At 44.7% G+C, this 19,005-nt stretch overlaps 1 protein-coding gene across 3 annotated transcripts in view; it reads right to left on the bottom strand.

Annotated features, from left to right (window-relative positions):
• The window catches only part of TENM2 (teneurin transmembrane protein 2), a 1,147,948-nt gene that overhangs the window by 9,741 nt on the left and 1,119,202 nt on the right, over positions 1-19,005 (bottom strand). For all 3 annotated transcript variants that reach the window (XM_033096732.1, XM_033096733.1, XM_033096735.1), the window contains 2 exons: positions 6,887-7,183; positions 2,450-4,064 (listed from right to left, as the gene is read on the bottom strand). In XM_033096732.1, coding sequence (XP_032952623.1) covers positions 2,450-4,064; positions 6,887-7,183 — 1,912 coding nt within the window. The remainder of the gene's footprint in view (positions 1-2,449; positions 4,065-6,886; positions 7,184-19,005) is intronic.

Genomic DNA, 19,005 nt, shown 5'->3' with positions numbered 1-19,005 from the left:
TCTCTCTCTGCCCAGGCCCCCTTTACTCCAGCACCGACTAGACATCAGCCCTAGACACGTGGCTTCTGCAACACTACCTTTTATGTCAGACTCTTCCTAATGGTTTCTGGATTCAATTTTGTTGGACTTAGTTCAACTTGATTTAATTCCCATTTATTGAGTCTCCATGAAGCACTGGCACGAGGAAAGCCATCTTGCCATTCAGAAAACTCTGCTAAAATTGTTTTTTTTTCTTTCTGCCTTTTCAGAAGAACCAGAAAAGTAGCTGAGTGGGGGTCAGGTGAGGTTGACTGTTCGCTGGGAATGATTTTGTTTGGGCCTTGGCAGCTGTGACTATCTGTGCAGTTTACTTTGAGGGCTTTTTAAAAATTTGCCTCTGGCCGATGCATCCCTCATACCCAGCGCCAAGCAGGGCTTTCGAAAGCACATTCTGGGTGGTGGGAGAGTCTCCTATGGCTGAAAGGCAGGGTCTGCCTCCCCGCTCACACTGCTTCCTATGTCTGGAACCCTCTTCTTCTCCCTCCCCCACTTCACAAAGGTCCCTGCTCAAATGCCACCTCCTCAGAAAGACCTCTGTGAACACCCTAAATAAAGGGGACACTGCTCATCACTGACTAATCCCTTATCCTGTTTTATTTGTCTTCACAGCACTTATCGTCATCCAAAACTACAGACATACGTGTGCGTGTGCTCCTGAGAGGTCCTTTAATTTGAAGCTGCAGTGGACTGGGGCAGAAAAGTCACGTGAAGCCACAGGAAAGAGAGGAACCCCTGGCCCAGGAGCACGGGATGCCTCCTGACAAGGTGCCGTGGGGAGGACAGAGGACAACCACTTGGTCATGGGCTCAAAAGTGACCAGCTGCTTCAATTGCAGAGGGATATTGGGCTCAGCTTCAAAGGGTCTAGAGTTTGTCAGTGAGGCATGGCATGGCCACACATTGATCTTTAAGGTCGTCTACTTCTTTCTGCAGCCCGGGATGCTGAGGGCAGCACTGTGCTCCAGACAGCTACCACTTCCTTTCCTATCTTGGGGCTGGATAAATGACCCCTCGAGGGTAGGGGCCCATTAGGCTCAATGCCTCCCTGGCTCATGGCCAAGAGCTAGGAGTTTCCTGGAACTTGGGGATGGGGCTTGGATTTGGGGTCCCCATGTTGTCCCTCTACAATGCATGGGCAGGTGAGATGACCCTAGCTTCTTTGCTGAAAGTCATTGTCTTTGGGTATCCATCCATCCTTCCATCCATCCATCCATATTTCCTTGCTTATTTCCCTGGGGGACTTTGTCTTGTCACTATATCTCTAGTACTTAGTATATGTTCGGTGCTATAAAAACATTTGTTGAATGGGTGAATGGATGGATGAATAGATGGATGTTTGTGGTTGGATAGGGACCCTCATTTCACCAATTTCTCACTTATCATGAGGAAGTACATTATTTTCCCTCCTTGGCCTCTCTATCCACATGATTCTCAAAGCTTCCGTTGCCTGTCTGACTTTTGCTCATTGTTTGTTTCAGCCTTGACCCATTTCTGCCAACCAAGATCCCCTTCCTCAGGCCCCGTGTGACATGGGGCCCTTCTGTACTACATCAAAATTTTCAAATCTTAAGTCATACACACACTCACACACACATACACATACATACACCTTTGACAGAAGGGTGTTTGACTTGTTCACCATACCCCCAGAATCAACAAGCATTTAATCAACAAGCATTCACAGAGTGGTACCCCTACCATGGTGCCACTCTATGAATGCTTGTTGATTAAATAACAGAACAGATACCTATAAGGTAGCACAGACTTAATTTTGCTTTCCATTCTCATTTGTTGTTTATATGTATACCTTGGCAGCCTGGTGGTGAGATCAGGAACTGGGTCTTAGCTATCTCAGTACCTATGCTAACTCATTGCTACACTAGTAACGATAATGTTAATAACACAAGCAGGTATCCTTTTGTTATCATTCACTGTCTAAGTGCAGGCACTAGACTTTATCTACATACGTTCATTTACTCTTCAAATCATTCTATGGGGTGGTTTTATTAGTGTCCTGTCACAGAGAAGGAAACTACAGCTCAGAGAGTTTGGACAACTAGCCCATGGTACACTGGCTTATAAACCAAAGAAAGAGAATTGGCATCAAATATTTCTGACCTGTTCTTTCCCCCACCATAAGGCTGTTTCCATCTGTTGGGGTAACAAAGGCTCTTATAAAAGTTATTTCAACTGAATGGATTTGGACATGGTCAGGACATCTCCAAACAGACTTGGTGACTGCTCTGTACTGCTGTTACTTGACCGTTCTAGGTACTGTACTGCCCAGTATTTGCAGCAATACAGGATTCTAACCTAGTATAAGATGTAAAACCTTTTGAAGTTCCCAACAGTCTACCAGAACAACCACCCCACAGGAAGCCACTGACCAACTGAGGTGGCAAAGTCCTCACCTGTCACGTAGTTCTTCAAATCCAGTTCATTGCTGAGAGGATTGTTGCTCTTGAACATATACAGGTTAAAGGGGGCTGGCTCCTTGCCCACGTTTTTCCACATGGTGTAGTCTGGAGAGGTCCATCGTCCCGCCAGCACGTCATAATCGCGTTGCGTGAAGTGGACCAGCTTGGTTAGGGGATCGTAGAGACCCCCATGGAAGCCAATGACCATCTGGAAGTCCGGGTTGGAGTCATAATAAATCTCACCGTAGGCTGTGTACTGCAACTGTTTGATCATGAGACCATTGATGCTGAACACAGCCAGGGGAGTCCCTGTGTTATCCGAGGCAACGTAGTACTCCTCCCCACTGCTGCTCTCCATGGCGAAGAGGTGACCTTGGAGGTCGTAGTAGAGCGAGGTTATCTCCGAGTTGGAGTGATTATAGACATGGGTGATGCGAGTCGGGTTATGGAGGTCCGAGTAGAAATACTGTAGATGGTGGCCCAGGTTGGTCTTGTAGGAAGCCCGCCGCCCCACACCATCATAGCGGTATTGGACGCTCCACCCGCTGGCCTTGTTGTAGGCTCTCGTTAGGAGGCCCTTGGAGTTGTACTCGAAGATATCAGCCCCTCGCTGGCACAGATACCCATCATCATCGATTTTGTACTGCACATCACCAAGTCTGGTTATCCGATCCCGGAGGTCATAGCGCAGGGGCATGAGGCGCACACTATTGCCCGGGTTCAGCAAGTGGAGGTTCCCATTGAGGTCATAGCTGTAGCGCCAGGTCGGGCGGTCATTGACAGCCACACTCTGCAGCTGCCCGTCCCCGTCGTAGTCGTAGGTGTACTTGGTGGTGTTGGCATAGGGCCCCAGTTTTAGCTCCCTCTTGATCACTCTTCCCATGCTGTCATACTGCACTGTCATCCAGTACATGAGGGACCGGAACATCTCGTACTGGACTTCCTTGATCCGCCCGTGGGTGTCAAAGTGTTTGCTGAGGGTCATCACAGCAGTGGTGATGATCTGGTTGATGTCATAATAGATAACTCCAAACTTGCCAAAGTGCTCAACCTTGCCAGAAATCTCGTCGTAGCGGTAGAGGTCAACAGGAAGGGGAGTTTCACTTATGACGGGCTTAATGCTCGCGATCCGGAAGCTGTTGTCATGATAGGTGTAGTCAAACCTGGCGTTGACCATGCCTTCCTCAGAAAACCTGTAGATCTGCTTGTCCACCAATGGGCCAATTTTCCGGTACCTGATGGTACAGGAGAAGCCCCCACTTTGGAGGTTGACCATCTTCAAAACACCAGTGGTCTCATCATACCCAAAAGTGACGGCAGTGCTGTCATAGACAATCTCTGATAGCTTGGAGAGTTTCCCATACTTGTAGAATACCTGGCGCCCGGTGCCCAAAAAGGACGTCTTTAGGATGCGACCATCATCACTGTAGTCAAAGATGACCGAAGCGTTGCTTTCAGGTGGGTTGTAAATGTTGCGGATGTAGCCAATGGAGGTGTGTGTGGACATGCTGTGCCGGGCGACGCTAGGCATGGTGACAGCGTGGAGACGGTCGGAGGAGTCATACTCAAATATGTACTGACGCTGACTCTGAAGCAGGAGGACCATGGACTGGAGGAAGGAAAGGGGAAGGTAACACATGAGTTGGCTCTTTAGGACTAATCACTCAAATTGACAGAATTTATTCCATTTCCCCAAATGTTACTTCAAAAGACATGAAGGATGGGGAAGTTTAGACCAGAGATTACGAGTAGATTGATTTCACTGGGCATGCCAACTTTGATGGATCACGATAGCTGGCTGGAGCAGTGCTTCCCTAACTCTAATGTGCATGAGAAATATGCAGGGCAAGTGTTGGTGACGACGTGGAGAAAAGGGAACCCTCATGCACCGTTGATGGGATTGCAAATTGGTCCAGCCACTATGGAAAACAGTATAGAGATTCCTCAAAAAATTAAAAATAGAACTACCTTGTGACCAGGCAATTCCACTCCTGGCTGTCTATCCAGGGAAATTCAAAACACTAATTCAAAAAAAATATATACACCTCTGTTTATTGCAGTGCTATTCACAGTAGTCAAGATTTGGAAATAACTGAAATGCCCATCAATAGATGATCGGATCAAGAAATTGTGGTACATTTATACAATGGAGTATTACTTTGCTATAAAAAAGAAGGAAGTCTTACCATTTGTGACAACATGGATGGACCTAGAAAATATTATGCTAAGTGAAATAAGTCAGACTGAGAAAGACAAATATCATATGATCTCACTTATAAGTGGAATCTAAAGAACAGAATAGACAAGCAAATAAAACGGAAATAGACTCAGAGATACAGAGAACAAACTGATGGTTGCTAGATGGGAGGGAATGGGGGTTGGATGAGAAAGGTGAAGGGATTAGGAAGTACCAATGGGTAGTCACAATATAATCACGGGGATGTGAAATACAATATGGGGAATATAGTTGATAATATTGTAAAGACTATGTAGGGTGTTCGATGGGTACTGGACTTACCAGGGGAATCACTTCATAGATTGTATGCCTGACCACTATGCTGTACACCTGAAGCTCAAGTAGAATAATATTGAATGTCAACTACAATTATATACATATATATATAATTATACAAAATATGAATATCTATCTATCATCTATCTATCTATCTATCTATCTATCTATCTATCTATCTATCTATCCATCTTTCATGTATCTATATGAAGTACAGCATAGGAATATAGCCAATGGTATTGTAACAGCTATATATGATGTCAGAGGGTAGTAGACTTAAGGGGGTTTATGACTTTGTGAGTGGTGCAAATGTCTAATCATTATGTTGCTTTGTACACCTGAAACTAATATAATAAAAAGAAAGAAATACTCAGGGATCTTGTGAAAAGGCAAATTTTGAGCCAGCAGTTCTGGGAGGAGATAGGCCTGGGAATCTGCTTTTGTAACAAGCTCCCAGGTGATGCTGATGGTGCTTGGACCATTCTTTGAGTAGTGAGGGCTTGGAGGATGGAGGTGAGAGGCACTGAATTTGCCTCCAGACCCAATAACAAGGAATTCTGAATTGTTTAGAAATGACTGCCACTGACCCAGCAGGGGACGGGGGTGATGCACATACTGTTTTTCACACCCCTGATTAAATCTGAAGAGAAAGCACATCCTCCATTTAGAAGCTACTGAAAAGATTAAATAGCCCAGAATCATAGATTTTTTTGGGGGGGGGAGAAAATGGCCTCAAACTCGAGGCAACTGGGAGATTCCTGCCTCCTCTGGTCAAGTGGTCCAGTACTGTGTTTCCCCGAAAATAAGACCTAGCTGGACAATTAACTCTAATGAGTCTTTTGGAGCAAAAATTAATACAAGACCCGGTCTTATATAATAATAATATTACTATAATATAAGACCGGGTATTATATTATATTATATTATATTATATTATTATATTATATTATATTACATTTTATTATATTACATTATATTATTATACCCTGTCTTATAGTAAAATAAGACCGGGCCTTATATTAAGTTTTGCTCCAAAAGATGCAGTAGAGCTGATTGTTCAGCTAGGTCTTATTTTCAGGGAAACACAGTCTTTTATGGCAATAATGAGAACAGTATTCAGGAAGGAGCAAAGGGACAGCAGCCCCTCTCCTGCAGAGGAGGTCACAGCTCTGTCAGTGAACCCTGTAATCAGCAGGCCAGAAAGGAAGGGAAATGGACCTGCATCGAGGTGAGTCCAGGTGAGAGGCCCGGGATGAGGAAGCCTCTGTCTAATGACTAAATGACCAGGGCAGCCTTCAAAAATCTTGACTGGTGCCCTGAAGGGACCTCCTTTTACTGCTGCTTCAACTTGACTTTTTCCGACGTGGAGACCTGAATCTGGCACTTTCAGACACAGGGAATTACGTGGAGAGGATCCGTTGTCTGGTTCAGCAATGGGCCACATGGGAGGGTGGGGCTCTGGGGCTCAAGCCGTAGGCAAAATTCCCTACCCTGATGGTTTAATTTCAGGCAAGGCAGAAATGAGTCACTGTATTTCCAATTCATAAGTCATGACTAGCCGTGCTGCCAGTGGGATGATTCTGTCAGCTTCAACAGCACTTATTATTATTATGTTTTTTTTCAGAATAAAATCAGACAATCTGTCCTTTCTGCCATTACTGAGTGTCTAGCACTTCTTTTTTTTTTTTTTTTTTTTTTTTTTTTTTTTTTGCTTTTAATGGTAATAGTGCTGAGCTATGAATAACATTTTCCTTCAGATTTCCTTCCTTCCAGTGAGGGGGAAGGGATGGGAAGGGGAGCGCTTGTGGAGTCAAAGTAAAGATGTTAAAATGTCTTATGGCAAAGCGTATCAGGTCAACTTAAAAAGGGCAGTGTGAGTAAGAGAAAGCCAGGTGACGGAGGGCGGCACGCGCACCCACCTTGTCGAGATAGGAGTAGCTCCACACTTTCCCGTCAGCAAACATGCGTGACACGATCCGGCCTTGCTTGTCTATGTCCGTCCTCTCGCTCATGGCCCCACGCTGCAGGCCAGCCAGGCGCCCATTGAAGAAGTACGAGACGTTGACGGCCGCCAGCCCGCTGCTGGGGAGCCAGAGGAAGGGGCGGCCCACCTGGTCATAAATGATCCTCAGGGTGAACTTCCGGTGGTCGTCGTAGATCTTTTCTGTGCGAATATTCCGGTCATAATCAATGGACAAGAGGTTCCTCCCATGGACCTAGAAAACACAATGGGCCTGGTTTGAAAGATATCACCTGGAGATGTTAGCTCAGGCTTCTGTGGGGGACATGGCTGGCGTGACTAGGGCACAGTGTGCGTTGGAGGAAGAAATAACCCCGATGTTTTTAGACTAGTGCTTCTAAACTCCTTCACATCATGGTACATATAGAAAATGGTACTATTTGTAGGCTGCACCAGCATCCAGAAACACGGCTGCTCATGGTCAGAGACAGCTGATCTGGACGTGGCTGCAGCGAGCAGTTATGTAGGCTGTGCACTGCACAATTACAAGGGGTGCCATCATATTGTAGAAAGTGGGAATGGTGAAAACAGTGCAGTGCTGCACAAACTACATAGCCATACACAACCGCCCTGGACCTTGAGGTTCTGGTTGCCTTGACTAGCCACCCTGAGGGCAGGAGAATTTGTATAAAGGCATACCTTCTTTTGTTGCACTTTGCTTTATTGCATTTTTTACAAATTGAAGCTGAGGCCCTCTACTAGCAAAAAGATTATGAGTTGCTTTATTGTGAGACTCATTTGAGGATGGTGGCCTAGAGTCTGACCTGCCTCTGACGTACGCATACGCTTGCATTTGCACACTTACAACCTTTTTGGGGCATACCATCAGCTGAGTAGCTAATGATCTTTAAGAGCAGGTGCCAAGATTTCTTCTGAAGCCTTAAGTAAAGGGACCTAGGAGGGTGGGGGGAAAGGTCTTAGAAATCCATATTTTACAAAGATCTGGGAATCTGAAGACTGATTCCTTTGAGAACTTCTTTACTTCTATCTAGAGAAAAACCTTGTCAAGGATGCAAGACATCCGTGGGGGAGACCTGAGCAAGGCTGGGGAATTCCAACAAAGGCAAGGACCAATTTACTTAGATTTGAAAGGAGCAGTGGAACACATCCAGACATGATTTAATACTAATTTAGAAGTTGATCTGATGTGACAGAGAAGAAACCTGTCCCAGAAGGCAGAGCTGGGAGACTAGACTCTGGTTAGGGGTAAAGGAGATGACTCTTGAGATTCATCTAGCCCCGAGTGAAGGGCTGGAAGTGAGTAAAATGAGGCCAAATTCAGCTCAGCCTCTTTCAACGTAATTGACTGCAAATCTAGACGTCCCTAGGGTGACCACTGGAGGCAATAGGAGCTGGAAGCAGGCAGAAGGAAAAGATGTGAGAGATGTCTGGTACCTCTTGAGTTGACCCGAATAATTCAGCAGCACTGAAGGATAATAGTGATGATGGTGATGATGGTGGCAATGACAACTTCAATATGTGTTGAAGGCTAGTATACACAGGCATTGTGTTAGGTGCTTTGCACCTATTGTCTGAGTCGATGCTCCCAAAGATCACTTGACAAGCAAGGAAACTGAGCCCAAAACAGAGAGGTTACATACTTGCTCAAGGTCACATAGCAGTGAAGTGGTTAGTCTGGAACTTAGGTCTAAAGACCTCAACCAATTCACCACTTAGACATTTAACCAGCTTTACTGCTGTTTGTACTATATATACTCTGAGTGCCCTAGATCTGTCAAAAGAGGCAGAGACTGAAAAAAGCAAGCCACAGTCCTTGAGGGCTCCATGCGCCAGCTTTATGTGGAGACCAGGGATAATTCTATTAATAATACCACAGACACCTGCATTCTGGGGAGCAGCATTGCACCCAGAACTACATTTCCCAGCTTTCTTTGGAGGTAGGGGTGTGGCTAACATGATGTAAATAGTAGTTGTTAGCTGGGTCTCCTGGGAACCTTGAAGGAAGCTCCTCAGCTAAGAAGTAAGCACCCTTTTGTTTTCCCCGCTGTCCTCCTTTTCGTAGGTAGAATGTGGATGTGATCCCTGGAGCTCTAGAATTCACCTTGTGAAGATGCGGTGAGGATGGAGACCTCAAGGATGATGGTTCACCCAGAGGAAAAGAGTCTAGATGCCTGTAGACCTACGTGTCTTCAAGGGGCATCCACACCAGCCATGGATTGCTTGCCTCTAGACTCCTTTTAGGTCATAACAAATATGAAGCCTGTATCGTGTTTCAGCTCTTGTTGTTTCTAAACTCTGTTACTAGCAAGTTGAAACTCATCTAAACTGACACAAGCCCCTGATGCTTAACAGGTACTGTGCTAGGTACTTTTACATATCTGATCCCAGTTTAATTGTCATGACAAAGATAGACATTATTTTATGTCTGGGCAACTGAGCTCAGAGGGATCACATAGCTAGACAAATACAGGGGCTGGATTTGAACCCAGGACGACTTGATTCTGCAAACTATTGCTGTTTCCATGGAATCATTCCAGAGAGAAGGCGGTAGAACATTTGAGATAGAACATTTAGAAAAGAGACGGCATCAAAGCATGGAGCTAGAAATAAAGGTGGTGAGTTCTTGGGTTTATAAGGAAATGACTTCAAGTGGGAAGATTCACATCATCAAAGTTGTAGCAATTGGGAAGAACAGTCAAGAAGGCAAACAGTGAGGGGGTAGCATTTTTTTAACGGGTCCAAAAGCTGTCAGAATTACTGGGGGTGTTGATCCCAAATTAGAGTCACCATAAGCAGAGCAAAGCACAGGCTGGGGACAGAATGATCACTTCCTCTGGAGACAGACATTTAGCCACATGGGGTTGCTACATTTGGGACAGCTGCAGAAGATTCCTAAACCTATGTGTTTAAGAATTTCTGTTCAAGCCTTCGCCAATGCTTTATTGCAGGGGTGTCCAAACTTTTTTCAACGTTTTTCACCAAGGGCCGTATGCGGTGAAATACACAAACAGCCGGGCCACTCACTCGAGGTGAAGTACGTATTGCCTCACCTGGTTTATTTAAGTAAACTAAATATATTTCTGGAATTTGCTGTGGGCCAATTAACAATGGATTGCGGACGGAGTTTGGACACCCCTGCTTTATTGGGTAGAACGAATAACGTGGCAACACGGAGGAAGGTGTTCCCTGAGCCAACAGGTGGTGACTCCCCACCATGCCTGTGTGTTTCCCATCTCCTTCTAGCCTCCTTCCCTTCCTTATTTTCCCCCTTGTGCTTCTCTTTGATATAGTAATATCATAAAGCCCCTAGTGCATTTATTATTCATTAAACATTAAATCTATGCTAAGGCCAGGCTTGGTGCCTGCTCTGGAATGAATGCAAGGACAAATGACACCAATGAAGCGTGTTCTCAGCACTGCCCTTGTTTTATCTGATTTTATCCTCACAGCAACACTCCCAGGCAAGCAATATGATAATCCCCATTTTACACACAAGGCACAAGTAGGTTGAAGTGCCCTGCGCAAGCTTATACAAGTAGTAAGTTGTAGAGCCAGGATCCCAACCCAGAGTCTGCTCTCTTCACCTCTCAGAACCCCCCCTCCGACCAGCAGTTCTCCATAAGGCCTGCAATTCTAAGACACCTGGGCTGCTCCCTCCGAGCCCTGCTGTGTGACTGACTCTACAGCCTGAGTCAACCCCCCAGGGAACAGAGGCCTGGTGATTCTGATGTGCATCCTTCGTTAAAATGCACTCAGTGTGGGGGTGGCGGGATGGCCCGTTGGTTCAGTTGGTTAGAACGAAAGTTCTGAACAGCAGGGTTACCGGTCTGATTCCCTCAATTCCCACGTGGGCCAGTGAGCCGCGCCCTCCACAACTAGATTGAGGGACAACTACTTGGAGCTGATGGGCCCTGGAGAAACACACTGTTCCCCAATAAAATAAAATACACTCAGTGTGATATGAGACCCTGTCTGCAGTTCCTTGGGAGAGACCAACAGCTGAGTTATATATATGACCATAATATAATCGTGTACATGTGTATCTGTACACACACACACTCACACACATACGTGAATATACACTATAACACAGAATCCTGAGGGTACCTACATATAAGTCATGTATATTAGCATGACTATTATTATAACAACTATGCTAGAATGCCAGGGTGCTAAGATTGCAGAAAGAACTGAATAGTGGACAAGCAGAGAAGAAGGGTCCCCAACCTCTGCCTGCCAACATTTGAGTTTGTTGCTCCTGCTTAGAGCTGGTGAGCCTCTGACTCCTGACCTGGGTGCACCAACCATAAAGAAGTGATAGGCGCTAACCGTTAGCTGGTGAATTGATAATTTAAGGTGGAACTTTATTCCCAAATTCACCATGTCCCTGGGAAGGGATTTTATTATAGCACTGGTGTGAGTTAACTTATTATTTCCCTGTTTTATTGAGATTTAATTGACATATATCACTGTATAAAAGTTTAAGGTGTATACATAATGATTTGACTTACATATATTGTGAAATGGTTGCCTCAGTAAATTTAGTTAACATTCATCATCTCATATAGATAAAAGAAACAAAGAAAAAACCAATGTTTTTCTCCTTGTAATGAGAACTCTTAGGAGCTACTCTCTTAATGACTTTTACACATGCGTGCATCATACAGTGGTGTTTACAGTCGTTATCATGTTGTACGTTAGGGCCCTAGTACTTAGCTGTCTTATGACTGGAAGTTTGTGCCTTTTCACCACCTTCCTCCAATTCCCCCTTCCCCTTGTCCTGCCCCCCGGTAACCACAAATAATCTGATCTCTTTTTCTATAAGTTAAATTATTATTGTTTTTTTTAAGATTCCACATGAAATCATACGAGGTCTGACAATTAAGTTCGCGAACTCATCCTGGAACAAGTGCTACATACCTCATTGCTGAATATCACTATGGTGACCTTCGAAGTACTCCCCTTGGGAAGCTCTGCACCGATGCCAGTGCCTAGTCCACCTTTCAAAGCAACTTTGGAACTCTTTTTCTGGCATGGCCATCAAAGCTGTCATATCACCCTTGATGTCCTGAATGTCATCAAAATGTCTCCCTTTCAATATTTCCTTTATCTTTGGGTAAAGAAAGAAGTCATTGGGGGCCAGATCAGGTGAGTAGGGAGGGTGTTCCAATACAGTTATTTGTTCACTGGCTAAAAACTCCCTCACAGGCAGTGCCGTGTGAGCTGGTGCATTGTTGTGAAGCAAGAGCCATGAATTATTGGCGAAAAGTTCAGGTCGTCTGACTTTTTCACGCAGCCTTTTCAGCACTTCCAAATAGTAAACTTGGTTAACTGTCCAGTTGGTACAATTCATAATGAATAATCCCTCTGATATCAAAAAAATTTAGCAACATTGTTGCAACAAGTTTGCGAACTTAATTATCTTACCTCATACAGTATTTGTCTTTCTCTGACTTATTTTACTTAGCATAATGCCCTCCAGGTCCATCCATCTTTTTGCAAATGGCAGGAGGATTTCCTTATTTTATATGGCTGAATAATATTCCATTGTACATATATACCTCATTTTCTTTATCCATTCATCCATTGATGGGCACTTAGGTTATTTCCATGTCTTGGCTACTGTAAATAATTCTGCTATGAATTTGGGAGTGCAGATATCTCTTTGACACAGTGTTTTCATCTCCTTTGAATATATTTCCAGAAGTGGAATTGCTGGATTGCATGGCAGTGTCTTGTCTACGAAGGGTTGTTGTTTCTTCTTCTTGTAAGGGGGAGTGAAGTCAGGATGGACCTATGTTGCCATTTTGGTGACATCACGACAAATTGACTTTTGAAATATGTAATTTCTATAAAAATGCCCAATCCTTCTAATAATTAAATATGATAAACTGACTGGAAGCTGAGCCAAGGAGTTCAGGCTAGTTGTGTAATTTGATTAGAATCAAAGATCTTTAATTATGAGGGTGCCATTTGTGAAGAGGAGGTGCCTCAGGTGTGGGGTGTGAGATGCTGGAGGGCTCGACAGGCAGGTCCCACCCTTCGTGGGCACCTGCCCCCAGCTTGGATTGTGCAGGAGCTTTAATTTAGCCACACTGTTCTCTTATTCCAAATTAAATTACCCATCTAACAATATTTAAATTAACCTTGAGGCTTCCTGGAGAACATAAAAGTTATTTTGAATTATTTTCACTGCCAGGATCAGCATAATTCCCTTCCCAGCTGGCTCCGTAGGTTTTCAGCAATAGAGAAACCAATTTTTAAATTAATACAATTTTGTATTTGTAAGGAAGCCATTATTTTTAATTATCGGGCATTTTCCTCAGCCTGGCTTCCCCAGTTAATAAAACTCAGCTATTTAGCATGGATTTTTATCTTTGCAGAGGGCAGACTTTGGGAAGTAGTTTCCCCTGTGGGATCTCCCCCCAGAATGTTTTGATCTCACCAAGCACACGCCTGTCACAAGGAGGTTCATAAAAAACCCTGAGAAAAGGAAACGCTGTAGTCAAAATGGCCATGCTGGGACTATAACCAGTGACTCTAACGTAGCTCGAGGGGCAATGATGGGAGCCGGTGATTTGAGAAACACGAAGGAGGAAATTAACACTGGGCTGGATCTCCTCCAGGAAATGGCACTGGAGCACAGCAGGAGAGATTTCAGTTAGACTCATATGAGAACCGTTTGCCCATTGTGCATTGAGTATGGGAAACCGAAAAAAGATTAGTGAGGGAGGACATGAGTTTCTCCATGTCTGGTGATGTTTAAAAGCACAATTCCTGTCTTGGGGAGTTTAGTTATTCATCTGGCCTAGATGACATCTTCATTTTCTTTCTGGGATTTAAAAAGCAGCTTCTCCCCAGATCCCATATAAGACTCAATGCTACATTGGGATCAGTGCTTGTGCAGACAAAACAACTTGCTATAAATTTAATATTAGCTTAAATAATGCATAATTAGAAGGGTAAGCCTCTGCAAACACATTAAATAATGTATTCCCCAAGCAAACATTATTTTTGGATGACTTGCTATTTTGGACGGTGGTGAGGTAGAAAGGTGAAAAGACCTGAATTTGAGTTGCAGTTTTGACGATAAGCTTTGTCGTTGCAAAGCAGTACCTTTACCACCCGTGCCTCAGTTTCCTTATCTGGCCTGTGAGCTTCTGGTAGGTAGAGACTTTATCTTATCTTTCTTAATGTCCCCATTATTTTAGACAGTGCTTGGTGCTGAACACACATTTGTAAATAAGGGGGTTGAATTAGACTGAGTATAAGATTCCTGACAACTCTGATGATCTAAGATTCTAACATGGAAACCTGAGAACAGAAAAGGTGACCAGGACATCTGTGAGCACCAAATATCTGAAAAGCTTCATTCCAAAGAGCTATCAGAGTCAGTCTGGGAGGATCCCCAAGACCTGGAATTAACAGAGGTCAAAGGGTACGGATTTTCACAATGTCAACTAAAAAGCCCATCCATTCAATATTTACTGAGCACCTACTATGTGCTTGTTACTGTGATCAGCACTTAAGATACAGCAAGACAGCTATGGCCCCTGCCCTCAGGGAGCTTACAGGTCAAGGAGGATGAAGACCCATGAACCAACAATGAGAAACATTAGTGTGGAAACGAGAGTCAACATAGGGAAGAAACAATGGGAATAGAGGAGGAACACAGCCAGAACGGGGCTTGTCAACAAGGACAGTTTCCCAAAGGAAGTGCTGCCTTAATGGGGGCTGTGAAGTTTGAGTATGACTTCACAGGTGAGGGCGGGAGAAGAGCCCGGGAGACTATTCCAGGTGGGGAGGTCAGCAAGTGAAAGTCTGAGTAGTGAGCAAGGGCCTCACACACGCAGAGCTTCATTTCAGATGCTGTGGGAATATTCTAGTGGAGGTGGGTGGGTTATTGTTAGGGACATGGCAGAGAAGATAGGTGTCTGGTGTGGAGGCTCAGCCCAGACCACGTGAATGAGCTTGTACTTGTCGCCCTTCAACTTGAACTTCCAGAAGCCAAGCATGTCACGGGTCTCCTAGCATCTAAGAAGGAAAGTAGACAGTCCAGCCTATAGACGAATGCTCCTTTGCATTCATTCTCTAGTGGGTAAATCCGGGGAGGACTTCAGTATTTCTAAGATCCTTACCAGGGCCAATAAGACCCCATACCCGTGACCTCACCCCCAGCTAGTTTGCTGCAGCCACACTGGCTCTCCTTCTGCTCAGGTTATAACCAACAGTCTCTTCTGCCTCAGGGCCTTTGCACAGGGCCTAGCATAGGAGCCTTTCCTTCCATCTCAGGCCTGGAAAATTCCTCTTCTTCGTTCAGTTCTCAGCTCAAATGTCATTTACTTGAGTGGCATTAACTTAAATCAGATATTCCCTATCATCTCCAAACCTCTATTTTATTTATAGCATCCATACCAGTTTCTTTGATGAAGCTCCACCAGGGTCTTTCCACTTTTCCATCACACCCTCCGGAACAGCAAGTCATCCAAAAGTAACACTTGCTTGGGGGAATGCACGGTCTCATGTGTCTGCAGAAGTTTGTTCTTCTGAGTGTGTATTATTGAAGCTATTATAATATTAAATGTATCACAAGTTGTTCTGTCTCTACAAGCACTGCTCACAATTGAGAATTTTTTCTGTTTTGCTCACCAGTACACACTCAGTGCCTAGCACAGTGCCAGGAACATGCTAGGTATTGGAAAAACAAAATATTAGTGGGTGCAGAATGAATGCACCGTGGCAGGAAGGAGCTGATAAAATCCAGGCTTCCACAATGGCTGTGCACGTTAACAGGCCTACCTGAGCGGGCTCCATGCAGAATTGAGTCCACGTGTGTGTGTTCACATGTACTCACGCATGTCTGCCTCACATCTCGCTCCTCTGTCACTGTCATTTGCCACAAAAGTAAACGTAACACAAGCCAACGTGTAATTGCAATGTCATATTAATTATATGGAAACCAAAACAAAATTACTAACTCCCACGCCTTCTTGGAATACTAATAACACTAATACCAATATCGTGATGGGAGATTATCTTGGAAGCAATTTTTCTTTTGTTCTGCCACCTACACATGTAGCTGTTTCTTGCTTTTGCAATCTTTATGTAAATCATAATCAGGAGGAAATATCCTAGAGGGTGGTTATATGCCTTCCTTTTCAGAGCGAACTATGCACTCAATCCATTGTAGGAAAGAATGTAAGTTTTAACTCTTAATAGAAGGGGTCAGTTTCAGTTCTGTATTCTGAAAGTCCAGCAAAAAGGCTTTCTGGGGGTAGGGGAGGGGGCATGAATGCATTTACAGATCTGCAGGGCCAGCATTTTGCGTTATGATTAGGCTTTGGAGGATGTAGAATATATCTGGGGTGTGTGTGTGTGTGTGTGTGTGTGTGATTTAACCTACCACCTCTTCCTTCTTTGGGTACAGCGCTTCCTTTCTTTAAGGTTTCCCCTGTCTAGGAAGTTTTACTGAGATGCTCTTCACAAGACCCATGTGTCACATGTGACCCAGGCCTGGCCAATCAGAGACCTCCATTTCCCTAACCAGTGATTGGTTCAGGGATGTGAACTCCATCTGTGCCAGGCCAATCACAGTTCCTCCACAGGATTAAAAAACAATGCTGGGGGAGATCCTTTCCCCTTTCCTCTGGGATCACTAAGCTGAGCTGATATCAGCCTGGAGTCACCTTTGACCAAGTCTGTCTGACCACCCAGTGTGAAGAGGTCACCAGTCTACTGTAGGAAAAAATGAGGCCTACTGCCAGGAGAAACACTGCTAGGAGATGGAAGGGGCTGTGAGAAAGAGAGAACACGAGAGCGATGTCTGCCTGATGACATCGTTTGGGCTTATGGTGTCACTGAGCTAGTCCATCTGTTGTGGGGGCCGTTAGGCAAGACAAAGCATGCTCTTTTTTATTAAGCTACTTTGTGTGCACTTCTTGTCTGTTGCAGCGGAGAGGTTCCTGACAGACACAGGGACAATATGTTTGTGAACTATGCCTGCTTTTAGAGGGGAAGTGGGATTTAGGCACTAAGCACCTTTCCAGGAGGAGCCTTGAGTGGGCGTGGTCCTCACACCTTCCTTTGCTACTTGCTGCCTGAGTGTCTACCACAGAGCATTTGTCACCAGGGATGCGGGTGGTGGTGAGACGGTCTCTGTGCTCATGGCGATTACCGATGCCCTGACGCAACTCTGTCATGTGGTTTTGGAAGGTCAGAGAGAACAGAGAAAGGAATGGTGTGTGCTGAGGGGAAGAGAGAGGGAGGGCTCTTCCAAACGAGATTCCTTGAGAAAGCCTTGGGAGGATAAAGAAAATCTTCCCTACACTGAATTTGGGCAGGGAAGAAGGGATGAACACTCCAAATTTTGCCAAAGCATCGTAAAAAGCTGTGGGTAGAAGGATGTGGTTAAGCTCCATCCCTCTGCCATCTTATATTTCACCAGCCTATATACGGAGGAGCTGCTGACAGTTGTTAGAAGGGGTACCGAGTGGGTTAGAATGTCATGGGGCACTGCTCTATCATGATCGCTTCTCAGGGATTTCTGGTCTTCTCTGAACTCTAGAGCAGCTCCGTGCCTTGGGCTTGCCAGTTCCTGGAAAAGGTCAGGTTGTTTGCTTCAATGCGTGACACCCTCAGTTGCTGCTCCCCAGATTCTCTGCTATCCATGGGGGAGTGACAATTACAGGGTGCTGGTGAAATGGTTGCACTTTAAAGGTCATTGAATTTCTTCCCCCTCCCAAGAGGCAAGACCAGGGCTGTCCGAATCTCAATCCCTGTTTTGGGGTTCAGTTCCCAGCCTCTGTCCTTCACACAGCCTGGCAGGCCAGCCCCCAAAGTGTGGATGGCTACTCAGCTTCCCCGTCTCTATGATCATGGAGAGGGACCCTCAAAAAGCGAGCATGCCAGAGGAACCCTGTGAGTTGCCAAATCCTATTAATTGTACGTGCTTTGTATCCCAGATCTCTCTTCCTCTTCTTTTTCTCTCAACTGCTAGTGATTTAGTTTGTTTGGATCACGGCAGCAGCCTCTGTGCTGTCCCTCTCCTCCTATCATGTCCCTTTCTAATCTATCTTCCTCCACATCCGAGGAAGCCTGAGAGGTCTGTCTGTCTTTTCTTCCCCCCCCATGAATGCTGACGTGGCACTGCAGACATGAAGGGTACGTTTCTGTCATAATCGTGCTCATGCTTGCTGAAGGACTGGTGTCTCCTCCTTAAGCAGTTTGTTAAATCCTGCGTCCATACGGCAGGATCTGTCCTAGAGTCTGATACCTGGCCCTGCTCTGTGTGTCTTGTCTGGAAGGTGAAGGGCAGTGGTAAACCCACACGCCGTGTGTTGCTTCAGTCTCTGTGAGTTTCCTTAGTAAATGGGGTGGAGGCCTGTTTGTGTGGGCTCTGGCAACTTGCCTCTGTTTGCTCCAAGTTGGATTTCGCTGGCATATAGAAATCTAATTTGTACTTAGTATGTATAGTTACGTTGCTGAACTTGTTCATTGCTTCTGAAATATTTTCAGTTGTCTCTTGTTTTCCAGGTAACAGATTCTCCAAATAATGACAGTCTTGCTTTCTTGCTTTTCATTGTTTATTCATTAAAAAATATATATATTTACCTTTTTATTTAATTCTCCCCCACCGCCCCAACCTTTCACCCCTCTGCTTTGCCAACAACCATCAGCTTGTTCTCTGCATCTACCGGTCTGCTTCCGTTTTGTTTATTCATTTATTTTGTGTTTTTAGATTCCACATAGAAGTGAGATCATATGATATTTTTTCTTTCTCTATCTGATGTATTTCACTTAGCATAATACTCTCTAGGTCCATCCACGTTGTCACAAATGTCTAGATTGCATTCTTTTTTTTTATTGCTCAATAATATTCAATTGCATATACGCACATCTTCTTTATCCATTTATCTACTGATGGACACCTAGAGTGCTTCCATATCTTGGCTATTACTAGTAATGCTCCAATGAACATAGGGGTGCATATATCTTTTCAAATTAGTGTTTTTGTTTTTCTTCGGATAAATACCCAGAAGTAGAATTGCTGGTTCGTAT

The sequence above is a fragment of the Rhinolophus ferrumequinum genome, chromosome 24 (assembly GCF_004115265.2).
Source record: "Rhinolophus ferrumequinum isolate MPI-CBG mRhiFer1 chromosome 24, mRhiFer1_v1.p, whole genome shotgun sequence".
NCBI lineage: Eukaryota > Metazoa > Chordata > Mammalia > Chiroptera > Rhinolophidae > Rhinolophus > Rhinolophus ferrumequinum.
This window is presented reverse-complemented; position numbering and strand designations above follow the sequence as displayed.